Here is a 14,469-nt window from a genome sequence, read left to right as displayed (position 1 = left end):
CCTTTGGTGAAGGACCTTGTCAAAGGCTTTCTGAAAATCTCAGTATACTATATCCACTGGATCCCCCTTGTCCATGTTTGTTGATCCCCCTCAAAGAATTTTAGTAGTTTGGTAAGGCATGATTTCCCTTTACAAAAACCATGGTGACTCTTCCCCAATAATTTATGTTCATCTATGTGTCTGACAATTCTGTTCTTTACTAGAGTTTCAACCAGCTTGCCTGGTACTGAAGTCAGGCTTACTGTCCTGTAATTAGCAGGCTCACCTCTGGAGCCCTTTTTAAAAATTGGCATCACAATAGCTATCCTCCAGTCATTTGATACAGAAGCTGATTTAAATGATAGGTTACAAACCACAGTTAGTAGTTCTGAAGGAACTCAAATGTGAAACTGCAGAACTCTTGGGTGAATACCATCTGGTCCTGGTGACTTATTACTGTTTAATTTATCAATTTGTTCCAAAACCTCCTCTAATGAATGTGGGCCAGTTCCTCAGATTTGTCACCTAAAAAGAACAGCTCAGGTTTGAGAATCTCCCTCACATCAGCCATGAAGACCGAAGCAAAGAATTCATTTAGTTTCTCCACAATGGCCTTCTTGTCCTTGAGTACTCCTTTAGTATCGCCATCATCCAGTGGCCCCACTGGCTGTTTAGCAGGCTTCCTGCTTCTGATACACTTAAAGAATTTTTTGCTATTATTTTTTGACTCTTTGGCTAGTTGTTCTTCAAATTCTTTTTTGGCCTTCCTAATTATATTTTTACACTTCACTTGCCAGAGTTTATACTCCTTTCTATTTTCCTCACTAGGATTTAACTTACTTTTTAAAGGATGCCTTTTTGCCTCTCACTGCTTCTTTTACTTTGTTGGTTAGCCATAGTGGCACTTTTTTGGTTCTCTTACTATGTTTTTTAATTTGAGGGTATACATTTAAAGTTGAGCCTCTATTATGGTATCTTAAAAGTTTCCATGCAGCTTGCAGGGATTTCAATTTTGGCACTGTACTTTTTAATTTTTGTTTAGTTAACTTCCTCATTTTTGTGTAGCCCCCTTTCTGAAATTAAATGCTACCGCGTTAGGCTGCTGTGGTGTTTTCCCCGCCACAGGGATGTTAAATTTAATTATATTATGGTCACTATTACCAAGCAGTTCAGATATAGTCAAGTCTTGGACCAGATCCTGTGCTCCACTTAAGACTAAATCAAGAATTGCCTCTCCTCTTGTGGGTTCCAGGACTAGCTGCTCCACGAAGCAGTCATTTAAGGTGTCAAGAAACTTTATCTCTGCATCCTGTCCTGAGGTGACATGTACCCAGTCAATATGGAGTTAATAATAATGGAGGATTTCAACTGAGTTTTTTACATTTGTAGCCTCTCTAATCTCCCTGAGCATTTCACATGACAGCATGTGGCCTAAAGCTTTCAAGACAATGGAAAATATATGAGTGAGGATCAAGAAAAACTGAAGGTGTTTCCCTCTTACCAGCATATGCCAGTCTGACAATAGTGGCTTCATCTTGTGCTAAATGTGCTATGCCTGGCAAAATGTATTCTGGGTAAATATTGATATCATTGCGTGGCACCTCCTTGACAAGAGCAAGAACTTTAGTCAGTGTCCTCACAGCTTCTGCCCTCACCCTGGGCACAGAGTCATTGCTGAAATGTAATAGATAAGGCATAATACGATCCAGCAGAATCTCCACACTTAATCTTGGTGCTAAATGCAGAATCAGTTCCAAAGCAGCCAGTTTGGAATCACAGTATTTGAGAGTCTGTAAACAGGAAGTTATCACAGACACTAGAACAACTAGCCCATTCTCTTTTGTCTCTCCCTCTGCTTTCTCTGTTCGGTCATGTCCACAGAGATTGTGGATAATGTTGTCCAGATCTTTACGTATGACAAGTATACGCTCATCTGCTGATAGGAATGTTTCCTTGGCAAACTGTGCCATGTAAGGCTGGAGAAAGGTGTAAAATATTTCAGGAAATGCATTGTTACGTTGTTGTTTTAAGTAATCGTCTGCTCCTAAACGTTTATCTGGCTCACAGTGGATCATCTGAGTGACCTGCAGGGAGGCAGGGGTGGAGGGGAGTGGGAGAAAAGATTATAAGGTTTAGAAACGAATGACAAGTTATCCTCAAAGCAGTCAAAACCAAAAGCTGAATAAATAAGATGGCTCTACAGAATGCAGTGTTATTTACCAGTTCTCTGATACTGCGATCTTCAATTTTGTTCAGGACTTGGTCAGGAGAGAAAAGACCATTTCTATAGGCCAAAAGCTGAGATAAGTCAAACAGTGGTACACCTTCTGTGAAGAGCTCTGCTATTACACAGCCTGGAAAATATCAAATATGGTGTCTGAGCATTACAAAATAGGTACTGCTCCTTTGCTGTCAATGCAAAAACAAAAATAAGTTTTACACAATTCAACTGAATACAAAAATCTAAAGGGATAAAAGGTTGTGTCCAAAGAGCTATTTTAAGTTTAATTTCTTGGTATCAAGAAAAACCCCAAAATTGCTTTCAAACTTGATCCCTACATTCTAAGTCTTAGAAGTATATTTCAAGAGTACAAAGCCTTAGAAGTATATTTCAACAGCCACAGGGTGGTAGCATTAGGCAACATAAGGCACTTGCATTTTTCAGCTGGCAGGTGCTTGAAGCAAAACCAGAAAAGGAAACCACATCACTGTCATGTGGCAGAATAACTAACAAACCAACCAAGAAAGCACAGAGTAACCAGCCCTCCTCAGGAAGTGACTGAAGGACCTCTGCTTCTGTGATGATGCTCAGTGATGGTGTTTGTCAACTACGGGTATGTCTACACTGCAATTAGACACCAGTGGCTGGCCTGTGCCAGCAGACTTGGGCTCACCAGACTCGGGCTGTTTAATTGTGGTGTAGACGTCCAGGCTCAGGCTGGGGCCAGGCTCTAAGATCCTCTGAGACAGGTGGATCTCCCAGCTCGAGCTGCAGCCAGAGCTGGAATGCTTACACCAGTGTTAAATAATCCCACAGCCTGAACCCTGCGAGCCCAAATCAGCTGGCACAGGCCAGACACTGGTGTTTAATTGCAAGGTAGACCTACAGCTTTACTTGTTTTAGATATTTTGAGCAGTAACATTAAGATTGGGGCAGAAACCACCCAGAATTGCCAAATAAACACAATTATTAGGTCACGTTGAGTACACAGAACTACAGAAGTATTCTTTTCCAAGACTTGAATACCAATCCTGAAATCTGATCCACTTGGGCAGAATCCCACTAGAGCAGAGGTGGGCAAATTACGGCCCATGGGACCCTCCTACCCGGCCCCTGAGCTCCTGGCCCGGAAGGCTAGCCCCTGGGCCCCTCGCCTGCTGTTCCCTCTCCCCCACTGCACAGCCGGCGCAATGCTCTGGGCAGCGGGGCTGCAAGCTCTTGCTGGGCAGCGCAGCTGCAGAGCCACGGCTTGACCCGGTGCTCTGTGCTGTGCAGTGGTGTGGCTGGCTCCAGCTGGGCGGCACAGCTGCCTGTCCTGGTGCTCTGGGCGGCGCGGGTGTCGCGCCGCCAGCCACCGGTACTCCCGGCAGCGTGGTAAGAGGGCACGGGGGGTTGGATAGAGGACAGGGGAGTTCAGGGTGGTGGTCAGCAGGTGGGGGTATGGATAGGAGTCAGGGCAGTCAGAGGGTGGGGAATGGGGGGGCAGTCAGGAATGTGAGGAGGGTTTGGATGGGGCAGCGGGGGGGCAGTCAGAGGACAGGGAAGGATGGATGGGGCAGGGATCCCAGGGGGGCCATCAGGGGGCAAGAAGCAGGGAGGGAGCAGGGGTTGGATGGGGGGCAGGGGCCGGGCCACACCTGGCTGTTTGGGGAGGCACAGCCTCCCCTAACTGGCCCTCCATACAATTTCAGAAACCCGATGTGGCCCTTAGGCCAAAAAGTTTGCTCACCCCTACACTAGAGTCAATAAGGCTCGGCAGATGTCTGCCCACGTGGATCACACTGCAGGATTAGGGCCATAGATTTTAAATTCAGATCCCTAGTTACGCAAAAAAAGAAAAACGAACAGAGACCAAACCTTTTCAGGCGGCCTCTCTAGACCATAGCTGAAGCACATTAGCATGGCAGTTTGCAGTTCCACTGCTCAGATACATCACCATGGTATCAGAGTGCCTTTGTAAGGTTTTATATCACACAAAAATATATAGATTTTGTACAGTACTTATCCTGTGAATAGAAGGCTCTGGGGTCAACACTAAGAAGTTGGGGGGGGGGGTTGTTTCCCCCCAAATCTCCCTAAGTTCTTTAAGCTTCTTATTATGAAAAAAATCTCTACTGAGTTGATGTAAAACTATAAATCATGTATAGTTCTCGGATAATCACCCCAAATACCTGCAGAAAAGATATCCATTGCACGTTTCAATTCTCCTCTGGTTCGCTGATTGCTGTTTGCCAAGTCTACCAGTGGCATTGAAGGATCTTTCATATTCTCCAACTCTGTAGAAAACATACTGCCATCAACAAAGCGCTCAGGGGCAATATAACAAGTCCTTCTACGCGATGTGTCAAAGAAATAATTGAAGTCAGCAGGATTGTCCTCAGGAAGATAAGTTGGTTTAAAACTGGCAAAGTCAGTTAGAAGCACCCAGTTCCAGCTAGTCACCATAATGTTTTCAGTTTTGATGTCCCCATGACGGACTCCAGACTTGTGTGCTTGGTCCACAGCAGTCAAGATCTGGAAGGCTATCCACCTCTTTTCAATGTTATTTAGGAATGGCCTAGTACTAATTCGATCATAAAGGTTGTCCCGCACATACTGTCGGAAGAGCATTGCTGCTTTTTCAGACAAAGTGGCCTTCTGAAAGGGAAGACAGTTCTGGGCAGAGTGTAGCCTTATCTTTAACTCCTCTAGCTCTTGCTTGTAGCTAGTTAGTGGTAAAGTTGGATCCTGAATTGCAAACACCTTCACAACCACCAGGCCTTCCCTGTGCTTGGCCCGAGCAACTTTAAAAAACCGAGTACTCCCCAGGCTTTTGTCATATTCAAAGTCATGGATGTCTGAGAAATAGCTGTCAACAGACAGGATCTGAGACGGGGCAATGCCAGCCAGCTGATTCCCCATGATGGCACCTCTTGTTGTAGAAGTCAGCACTTCACAACTGCACCTAGAAAACAATTAAAATACTATCTCATATTTTTATAGTGTCTTTCATCTCAAAGTATCCAAATATTATTTACAAAAAGATAGAGACATGCAGAAATCATTTCAAATGACACACAAATGCAGCCATTTCTGCTCTGGAGTGGAATGTGGCAACTACTTAATAGCTCCTAGGATTGAAAGCTGTTCCTTGCTTTTTTATTAATAGTTCATACTCCTGCAGTACTGTACTTGTTTAAAAAAATGTTTTCTTTGCGAGTTTCCCATGATTTCTGAGAAACACTTAATACAACAGCTCCAACCTCATTGCTCCCATCAATGAGCTCAGGATTTGACCTTTCCTTGTGCAATGAAACCACAGTTTGGTTGACAGCTATGCAGGACCAAGTTCTGCCCTGACATAAGCAAGTGTATCTCCCACTGAAGTAAAAAACCACTTATTCCAGGAGCAAATTTGGTCCAGACTCTCCAGGAACAGTGGAGTTTTTAAGGTCAGGCTTGACAAAGCCCTGGCTGGAATGATTTAGTTGGGATTGGTCCTGCTCTGGGCAGGGAGTTGGAGTAGATGGCCTCCAGAGGTCCCTTCCAACTCTGTTATTCTATGATTCTATGACATTTGCAACAAGCCAGGCACAAAGAATGAGAGAACAAAGGGAGCCCACTGAAACATTCATGGCCAATCTGCCATGGGCTGGAATGTGTGGCAGACTAGTCTACACTGGCAATGTTAAAGCACTGCCGCAGCAGCACTTTAAAATGGCTTGTATAGTCGCGGCAGAGCGCTGGGAGAGAGCTCTCCCAGTGCTCTAAAATAAACCCACCTCCACCAGGGGCATGGCTCCCAGTGCCGGTGCACTGTCTACACTGGCACTTTACAGCGCTGCAACTTCCGCGCTCAGGGGTGTGAAAAAACACCCCACTGAGCACAGCAAGTTTCAGCGCTGTAAAGCGCCAGTGTAGACAAGCCCTAAACAAGGTTTAGTGTGTCTATTAGATTTGATTTCCAGAGTCCCTTCCCGCCCCTCACCCTGTGCTCATATCAGGCATGCCCTGCACTCCTCTCCCACGCGACACCCGCCACACACCCCACCCAACTTTCACCTGATCCCCTCCCCAATACTCTCTTCGGGCAGCAACCCCCTCTCCCGCCCCCCATCTCAGCCAGCGCCTACCTGACCCCGCTCTGGCAGCATCCCCACCCAGCTCCCACCTAACCCCCTCCCCAATGCCACCCCCTGTGGCAACATCCCCACAAAGCTCCTCATCACCCTGCTCTCATCTGATCTCCCTGCCCCCCGTGGCAGCATCCCCACCCACACTGTTGCCTTCATTGCTGCTGCTGCTGCTGCTCCCCCTGCCCGACACACAACCCCCCTCTCTCCCTCCCCCGCGGCACCTGGAGCGGAAACCCGCGGAAACACCAAGCGACCCCTCCCCGTCACTCACCCGGGGGCCGCCCCCCGCCGGGTCTGAGGGGACCCGGGAGCCCCCGGCTGCGGGGTAGAAGAGGCCGAGCGCCTCTGGGGAACCGCTCTGCTCCGCGGAACCGGCAACCATGACACGGGGCGGCGCTGTGAGCTCACATCCGGCTGGGCTGGGCCCCGTCACCGCCCCTCGGGCCTGCGGGGGCTCCGGCTACAGGGACCGCGTCAGGCTGCAGCCCCCAGCCAGAGCCCCGCCCCCGGCCAGCCTGTGGCGCGGGGGCGGGCCTGGCGAGCGAGAGCAAACACCGCCCCCCCCCCACGCCAAACTCCCCCTCTGGCTTAGGCGGCGGGATTCGCCCCTTCCCCGACCCCCCTGGGAAAGCCGGGGGCCGTTGGCAGCTCGCCCGCCCTGGCCCCGCTGTGGGGGTGGTTCTGAAAGCCTCTGCTCCAGGAGTCCTGTGATGAGGGGAGGCTCTCCGCTTTCATTGCAAAAAGGGGTCTGGCCCTGGGGCGGCTGAGACAAGCTGGGGCAGGTGACCCTTGAAAGCTCAAAAGGGAGACACCAAGTTACTTGTTTCACTTATAGCTTGTTTCTTGTTTTAAATCTCATTATTTTAGAGCCTAAGGTAAGTGTGAAGAGCGGGGAGATAAGGTCATGCTAAAGTGTATGATACTGTTTGGCCACTAGGTTTCACGTACTGTACCTGATTTCAGCTCACCTCAGCCCATAGCTGCCAGAGCAGTAAAACAGTGAACTCATCTGGTGTCCAGCTCTCTGTGAGAGAAAAGCGCTGTAGGTTTCAGAGTGGCAGCCCTGTTCGTCTGTATCAGCAAAAACAAGGAGGAGTCCTTGTGGTACCTTAGAGACTAACTATAGCTGATACAGGAGCTTGGCTTGCTAGTAGCAACCCCATCACCGACACCTGCCATGTGGAAGTGTATGACCCGGAGCATGACTTGTGATTTTTGAACAGGTGGGGTTGGCAACGTTGCTGTACGCAGTGACTGTAAAGCACCCTTCAAAGTCCTTGTCCCTCTTTCTCCTGGGGGAGAGGCTGGATCAGAGAGATTACAACACACCTAACAACATTCTTCCGCCAGCCTTGGGAGAGACTGTAACACACTAACAATACCTCTCCCTGGTCCCCAGCAAGAGAGGATGAAAAGACTGTAACAGTGAGCAAAATGTCACTTCTCCCTAGGGAGGGGGGATTCTGTAACACTCCTTTGCTCCTTTTTTTTTCCTGTCAGAGTGCCCCTTCTGCTTCTGCCAGTCTTTGCAATGAGGAGCAAAAAGCAGCAGTGACTGGTCTCCACAGCACCATTTATAAGTAAGGGCTGGTCAAAATGTCTTGACTGCAAAGCTTCTTCGGCAAAAAAAAAAAAGGCCTTTTTATTTTCTTTTTCAAAATAGAAATATTTTGGGAAAGCATGTCAATATTTTGAAATGTTTGTTTTATCAAAAATCACTTTTTCAAAACGTTTCCCAGTATTGTTTTCCAGATTAGTTTTGAAATGTCAAAATATTTTTAATTCGCCACACTGTAACTTTTGATTGGAGCGTTTAGTCACATGTGGGTATCTTGTTTTCTTGATTGGATGGTATAGTCATAAATACTTTGACAGCATGTAATTGAGTCATCTGATCTATGCCTTCCAGAAGACAAGCTGATTATTCTGGCTTCTTTGTGTGGGAGTCAACTAGGCCAGGCTATATGATGAGACTGACCTTCTGTTAGTGGTTACAGGGCTGTCGGTCTTGTCCTTCTTCCCCCCCGCCCCTCCAAAAAAAAAATCTTTATAGGAATAGGCAGTGGTGGTACATTTCCTGTAGGAAAATTTCACAATTTTTGTTGGGGTTTTTTTTGTTTGTTTGTTTTAACTCCTCTACTTTCAACTTAAGAGGAAGGGCAGCAGCAATGAGGTGCTATACAGCACGTTCTCCTCTCCTGCAGTTGATGCTGTAGTTACTGGGATCAGGATGAGGTAATAGGCATTAAGGGATGCTGAAAATGCCTGTCATGGGTGCATCTGTGCTCTTCTAGGCCAACCAAATGGGGAATTAGCTAGCCCATTTCCTTCTCTCTGTGCCCAGGTTTAGATGTTAGTGAATAAATGATCTAGCAGAGGCCTGTGCTTTTACTTGAGTCCTGATGGCTTTGCAGTAGGTTTGTCCCACTTACTCCTCTCTGAGGCTTAGAAGGGAATTTGTTTTCATACGTTTGAGTTATAAGGAAGAGTCTTTTCAGGTGGCTTTTGGTTGTTTGGGCGGGATTGTCCTGAGACTTGTTTCTTTTTAAGAATTCTTATGAAGGTAAAAATCTCCATTCTGTATTTTTAAAACTGAGAAATAGGATTAATTCCTTCCTTGATACTTTTCTTCTTTCATGGCATGGCTCTTCTTGATGAATTTTCTCAAACCTAGAATGAAGTAGAAAGGGATCTTGGTTACCATTTTAGTTTGAAAACAAATATGACAGCAAGAAGCAGGGGATAGAATTAGGGAAACTGTTTTCTGTTTTTGTTGGATTCTTCCTTCAGCTGCCTGTTGCTTTCATGGTATAGTGCTCAGTCCTCTGGACTACCATTTATAGTCCAGGTTTTGGTATGATCTAATAGGTAGAGCAGGGAATGTGGAGCCTGGTCTCTTGGGTTCTATTTTCAGCTTTGAGATCAAGTGTGATCCAATAGATCTAAACTTCCTGCTCTGATCTCTCTTGCCTTTAATGCAGAGGTGGGCAAACTAAGGCCTGCAGGCCGGATGTGGCTCACAAGCCGTTTTAATCCAGTCCTCGAGCTCCTACTGGGGAGTGGAGTCTGGGGCTTGCCCCGCTCTAGAGCTCCAGTCGGGGAGCAGGGTCAGGGGCCACTCCACACAGCTCCCATAAGCAGTGGCATGGCCCTGCTCTGGCACTCCAGCCAGGGAGCAGGGTGTGGGCCATTCCTCGTGGCTCCCGGAAGCAGCGGCATGGCCCCCTCCGGCCTGGTGGCTCTGCACGCTGCCCCCGCCTGAAGCGCTGCCCCCACAGCTCCCATTGGGCAGGAACCACAGCCAATGGGACCTGCAGGGGCGGTGCCTGCGGATGGGACACTGTGCAGAGCCACCTGTCTGCACCTCCATATAGGAGCCGGAGAAGGGACATGCTGCCGCTTCTGGGAGCCGCTTGAGGTAAGCGTCGCCCGGAGCCTGCACCCCTGAGCTGCACCCCTGAGCTACGCCCCTTCCCCAGCCCTGATCCCCCTCCCACCTTCCAAACCCCTCGATCCCAGCCCAGAACACACTCCTGCACCCCAAACCCCTCATCCCAGCCCCACCCCAGAGCCTGCACCCCCAGCTGAAAGCTGCACCCTCTTCCCACACCCCAACCCCCTGCCCCAGCACTGATTTCCCCCCCCCCGAACCTCTCGATCCCAGCCCAGAGCACCCTCCTACACCCCAAACTCCTCATCCTCTGCCCCACCCCAGAGCCTGTACCCCTAGCTGGAGCCCACACCCCCTCCCACACCGAACCCCAACTTTGAGCATTCATGGTCCACCATATAATTTCTATTCCCAGATGTGGCCCTTGGGCCAAAAAGTTTGCCCACCCCTGCTCTAATGTCACAAATCTGTTTACTCCTTTAGGTCACTATTCCTACTCATATGGCTTAATGAGTACTCATGTTGTATTTGAAATGGAAACAACTGAATTGGGATAGTACTATGTAAGAAATGATGATGGACATGGGCCTGTCTGGCAAATCTTCAGTTTTTGTTCCTTCCCTGCCCCTTAAAACATTTTAACATAACTGGTAATGATGATGCTTGTGCTTGTTGTGAAGTTAGAGGGTGGCAAATCCAGTGGTTTAATAACCTTTGTTTTAAAACAAAGCAAAGTGTCAAATGGCCTAGAAATAAAATAGATATAGGTAAATAATGTTAAGTGACATGGATATTGTTCGGTAGCCTGAATGACCTTCATGTCTTCATTTTTAATGTTAGTAGCTGAAGAGTAGCTTACAGGATTTTGTTTGTCCCATTGTATTATCTTAAAAAAAGAGAGAGAGCATTTAATGCTTGTTTAGAAAATCTCCATTATCTTGTTTCTATATAACTAATGTATTTAATTGATGCATTAAATTAAATGTCCCATCTACAGAGAAGTTATTGGCATTTGAGAACAAAGATTCTTATCAATTAAGTCAGATGCATGAAGCCTATTTGAAAATGCAAATTTGTAAATGTAGGCTATCAGAAGAAAATAAGGCTGTTTAGAACACTGAAATCACCATGATAACTATTTAATCATCTTTTAGTATTTAATATCCCTAGGTCATTCTTTTCCCAAACCAATTAAATTATGATAGTCTGAAAGAAATATCCTTTTGTAGTTAAAGAACAGAATTAGGATCCTGGATTCCCAAATTCTGTTCCCTGCTCTGATCCTGACTTCTTGTCTGGCCTTGGGCAAGTCATTTCTCCTCTTAACCTCAGTTTCCCCAGCTGTGAAATAGAGTTAATGATACTCACCTACCTGGTGCCTTGGGAGGACTAATTCAGTAAAGTTTGTAGCTTGCTTTTAAGGTCTTTGGATGGAAAGTGCCGGATAAAGGGGTAAAGTATTTAATAAAGAAGCTTGGTAAGCAATTGGGAGCAAAATGTTGGATGCTGGAACCTGCTTTGAAATCACCATCTTTATGCCATTGTTTCAAGTCTGAGCTTTCTATCCCAGAGAGTTCCTGTCTCCTCAGGAGGCCCAGCAGATGCTGCATGACAGGGAATATTGTGAAGCCCAAAACTATAAATGGGTTCAAAAAATTAGATACGTTCATGGAGGATAGGTCCATCAATGGCTATTAGCCAAGATGGTCGGGGATGCAGCCCCATGCTCTGGGTGTCCCTAGCCTCTGTTTGCCAGAAGGTGGGAGTGGATGATGGGATGGATCACTTGATTATTGCCTGTTCTGTTCATTCCCTCTGAAGCACCTGGTATTGGCCACTTTCGGAAGAGAGGATACTGGGCTAGACGGACCATTGGTGTGACTCAGTATAGCCATTCTTATGATTTCTGTCCTTTTTATCCTTGAACAGCTCTTGTACAACCTACATAGTCTGACATCTGAATGAGAATAAGATCTACAGTTTCAGAATGTGGAGAAGGGTGCAGTTTCCCTGGCATGAAATATCTGATAAATTTTCAGAGAGACAAGGTGGGTGAGTTAATGTCATTTATTGGACCAACTTCTAATATTACTTCTTTAGTATCCTGGGACCAATACAGCTCCAGCAAATTTTCATTGGGTCATTTTGCCCCTTTCTCCCTTATTTTAACTGTTTAACATAATAGTGAAAGACGTATTTTTCATCCTAGTTCTCTTTCTGGCTTTATTCGATATTTATTAATCTGTTCTTCCTGCGTGTTGTAGGTGTGAAACATGTTTTCAGCCACAATAGAGATGAGGTAATAGTCATAGTATTATCAATATAACAACTAAAGTCATACAAGGACACTGGACACTACACACTATAGGATATAAATACTGGGGAACCCCAGAGAGTTGCAGCCTTGTCCAGCAAGTAATTCTAGGACTCTCTTTCTTTGGGAAATATTTCTTGGATGCATATCAACGGCACAGTTCTTTCCTCTTTAGAAGTACCATGACAAGGCAGGAAAAGCCCTCTTGAGTCAGGAAGCCTCCTCACTGGGAACTGCTATATCCCCATCTTTCCTTTGCTTCTAATGATGCTTAAGTGTTTAGAAGAAAGACATTCACTGCAGTCTCTCAAGCTTTTCCAGTTTGCTAGAAATTCATTTAGACATATTCCTTTTTCTCATTTAGCTCAAGTGATTGAGATCGTGGATTTCTGAACAGTAGATCTAAGTTCTGTCCTCAATGAACTTTATATTGTCTCATCATTGATCATGATAAACCTCTTTTTCTGTTCCAGCAGAATGGGAGACTCAGACCATGTCTACAGTATACATTTTTGTTAGTATAGCTGTGTTGGTCAGTGTGTGCAGAGGCGTGATTCCTGACCCTCTTAGTTGAAGACTCTCTTTAGCCTCCAAGATTAAGCTGTATTTCATCCCTCCCATCCTATCATCTCTTCATTATGCCGGTGACTGGCTGACAGACTCTAGAGAACTAACTTCAGGCTTGCGTATCATGCAGAATCAGCTGAGTATTTTATGTTTGAATTGTTTTATACAATATTGTTATTTAGACTCCCAGCCTAAACTCTAGGCACAAAAACAAAATAGTTCTCTTCAAGAATGCATCACCTGATCTGCGAGTGAATATCACAGGATAGCACAGAAACATTTTGGCTGTGTTTTTATCTAAAAACAGCACTTCTGTGCTAAATGAACTAGGACTGATAAGCTTCACTTAGGGAGAAGGAGCTAGTGGTGACCTGAAACTTGGCTTAAACAGACTGGCTGTCTTTGTAAGGCCACGCTCTGAAGTAGAGTCACAGTCAATTTACTCCATTCATTACAGGCGAAAATGGTACTTCATAGCCTCTAGGTGGCAGTGATTCTTTACCACTACTAATCTTTACCAGGAACAGCATATCCATATCTCCCTGCCCCCAAGTCACAAGACTGGGAGCCAGGGGAGCAGAGCGGAACTGGCTGAGGTCAGGTCACTCCACTGCCCGCCGCCCCATGAGTGCAGGGTCGGACCCGCCCTGCAATCACTGGGCAGCAGGAAGTGGAGCGACCCGGCCCCAGCCCACTCTACCGGCTCGTTCTGGGGGATCTTGGGGGAGCGGGGGCTGAATAGGGCACCACAATGTCTAGGGACAGCCTAGTGTTACCAGACAGCTATATCTGGAAATAATCCATGCCTCACAGCTCCCCAGAAGGCCAAAATCTGGCTAAAATTTTAAGTTCCATGCTTGTTTAAAGAGATGCAGCAGTAGCATGAAAGGTATTACTATGAACAGAGAGCCAAACAGTCAATTCCTGTATTCCTAATTAGCATTTGAAAAGGATTAATTCAGTTACTGGCATCTCCTCAAAATTTGGTTAGAGAATGCTTTCCACAAGCTCTATAACCTTCCAAAACATGCATAATTCACCAGTTCCTGTGGTTTTGGCTCAGTTTTCATCACTAGGATGGAATGAGTCGCTGCCTCAGTAAGTAATCACTTCTACTGTCAGTACTACTGGCAGGTGGTATAAACTGTTCTGGTGCCTAACTATGAAAGTCGTATTGGAAAAAGGATGAAAAAATACCTTGTAAAATGCATGAGTGCATGCTGATTCAATGAATTACCCAGCATTGAAATTCTATGGGAGAGAAAAAGAGATTAATTAGTTACCAGGTAACCTGAGGTAGCAGGTGTTGCTAAATATGAGTCAATGCTGGTAGATAAGCATTGGGTGGTGGCTGTAAAGCTTGAGCCGAAGTAATGGTAATGCCTTGGACAGAAGATCCGTGTATGAGCTGTTTAGAGATAAGTACAGGTTGGAGAAGGGCTACTGAGATAGCAGCAAGGTAGCCAAGTTTAACTGATTTACTGCCTCAAATCCTATGCATCAAAGCAAACAATATGGCAGACTTAGAACAGCAACATTTGAATACAAACTTCAAACACCATCCTCTTTCTTCCCCCCCCCCCCAAAAAAAAAAAAAAGAGTGTGTATCCCAATCTGGAGTCTTGGTTCAGGCTATCATAGAGGCTAACCACAAAATTTGGCTCCAAACCCAAGTCTGAATTCCAAACCCAACACCACCAAAGTTTATGGATGTTCAGGTTTGGGAGAACGGGCTGGTTCAGGCCCATCTCTAGGATAACTGTTGGTGGTCTGCCTTTGGATCCCTGGGAGACCCAGTGCAAGAGAGAGCTAGTCACCTGGGATGCCTGTTTGCCTTGGGGATGGTGGTTCTTGACTTGTTATATTGAAATAGAAGCCCGTA

The 14,469-nt window shown here is 46.1% G+C and overlaps 1 protein-coding gene across 2 annotated transcripts in view; it reads right to left on the bottom strand.

Annotated features, from left to right (window-relative positions):
• The window catches only part of PIK3R4 (phosphoinositide-3-kinase regulatory subunit 4), a 39,121-nt gene extending 32,382 nt beyond the window's left edge, over positions 1-6,739 (bottom strand). The window contains exons 1-4 of one of the 2 annotated variants that reach the window (XM_074945577.1): positions 6,587-6,739; positions 4,372-5,144; positions 2,200-2,333; positions 1,481-2,063 (exon numbers count right to left, since the gene is read on the bottom strand). In XM_074945577.1, the coding sequence (XP_074801678.1) occupies positions 1,481-2,063; positions 2,200-2,333; positions 4,372-5,101 (1,447 nt within the window). In that variant the 5' untranslated portion in view covers positions 5,102-5,144; positions 6,587-6,739. Of the gene's footprint in view, positions 1-1,480; positions 2,064-2,199; positions 2,334-4,371; positions 5,164-6,586 lie in introns of both variants that reach the window. The other variant, XM_074945578.1, reaches the window with a different exon arrangement.
• Positions 6,740-14,469: the final 7,730 nt, after the last annotated feature.

The sequence above is a fragment of the Natator depressus genome, chromosome 2 (genome assembly GCF_965152275.1).
Source record: "Natator depressus isolate rNatDep1 chromosome 2, rNatDep2.hap1, whole genome shotgun sequence".
Lineage (NCBI taxonomy): Eukaryota > Metazoa > Chordata > Testudines > Cheloniidae > Natator > Natator depressus.
The sequence above is the reverse complement of the archived record's forward strand: the minus strand, read 5'-3'. Positions and strand labels throughout refer to the sequence as shown.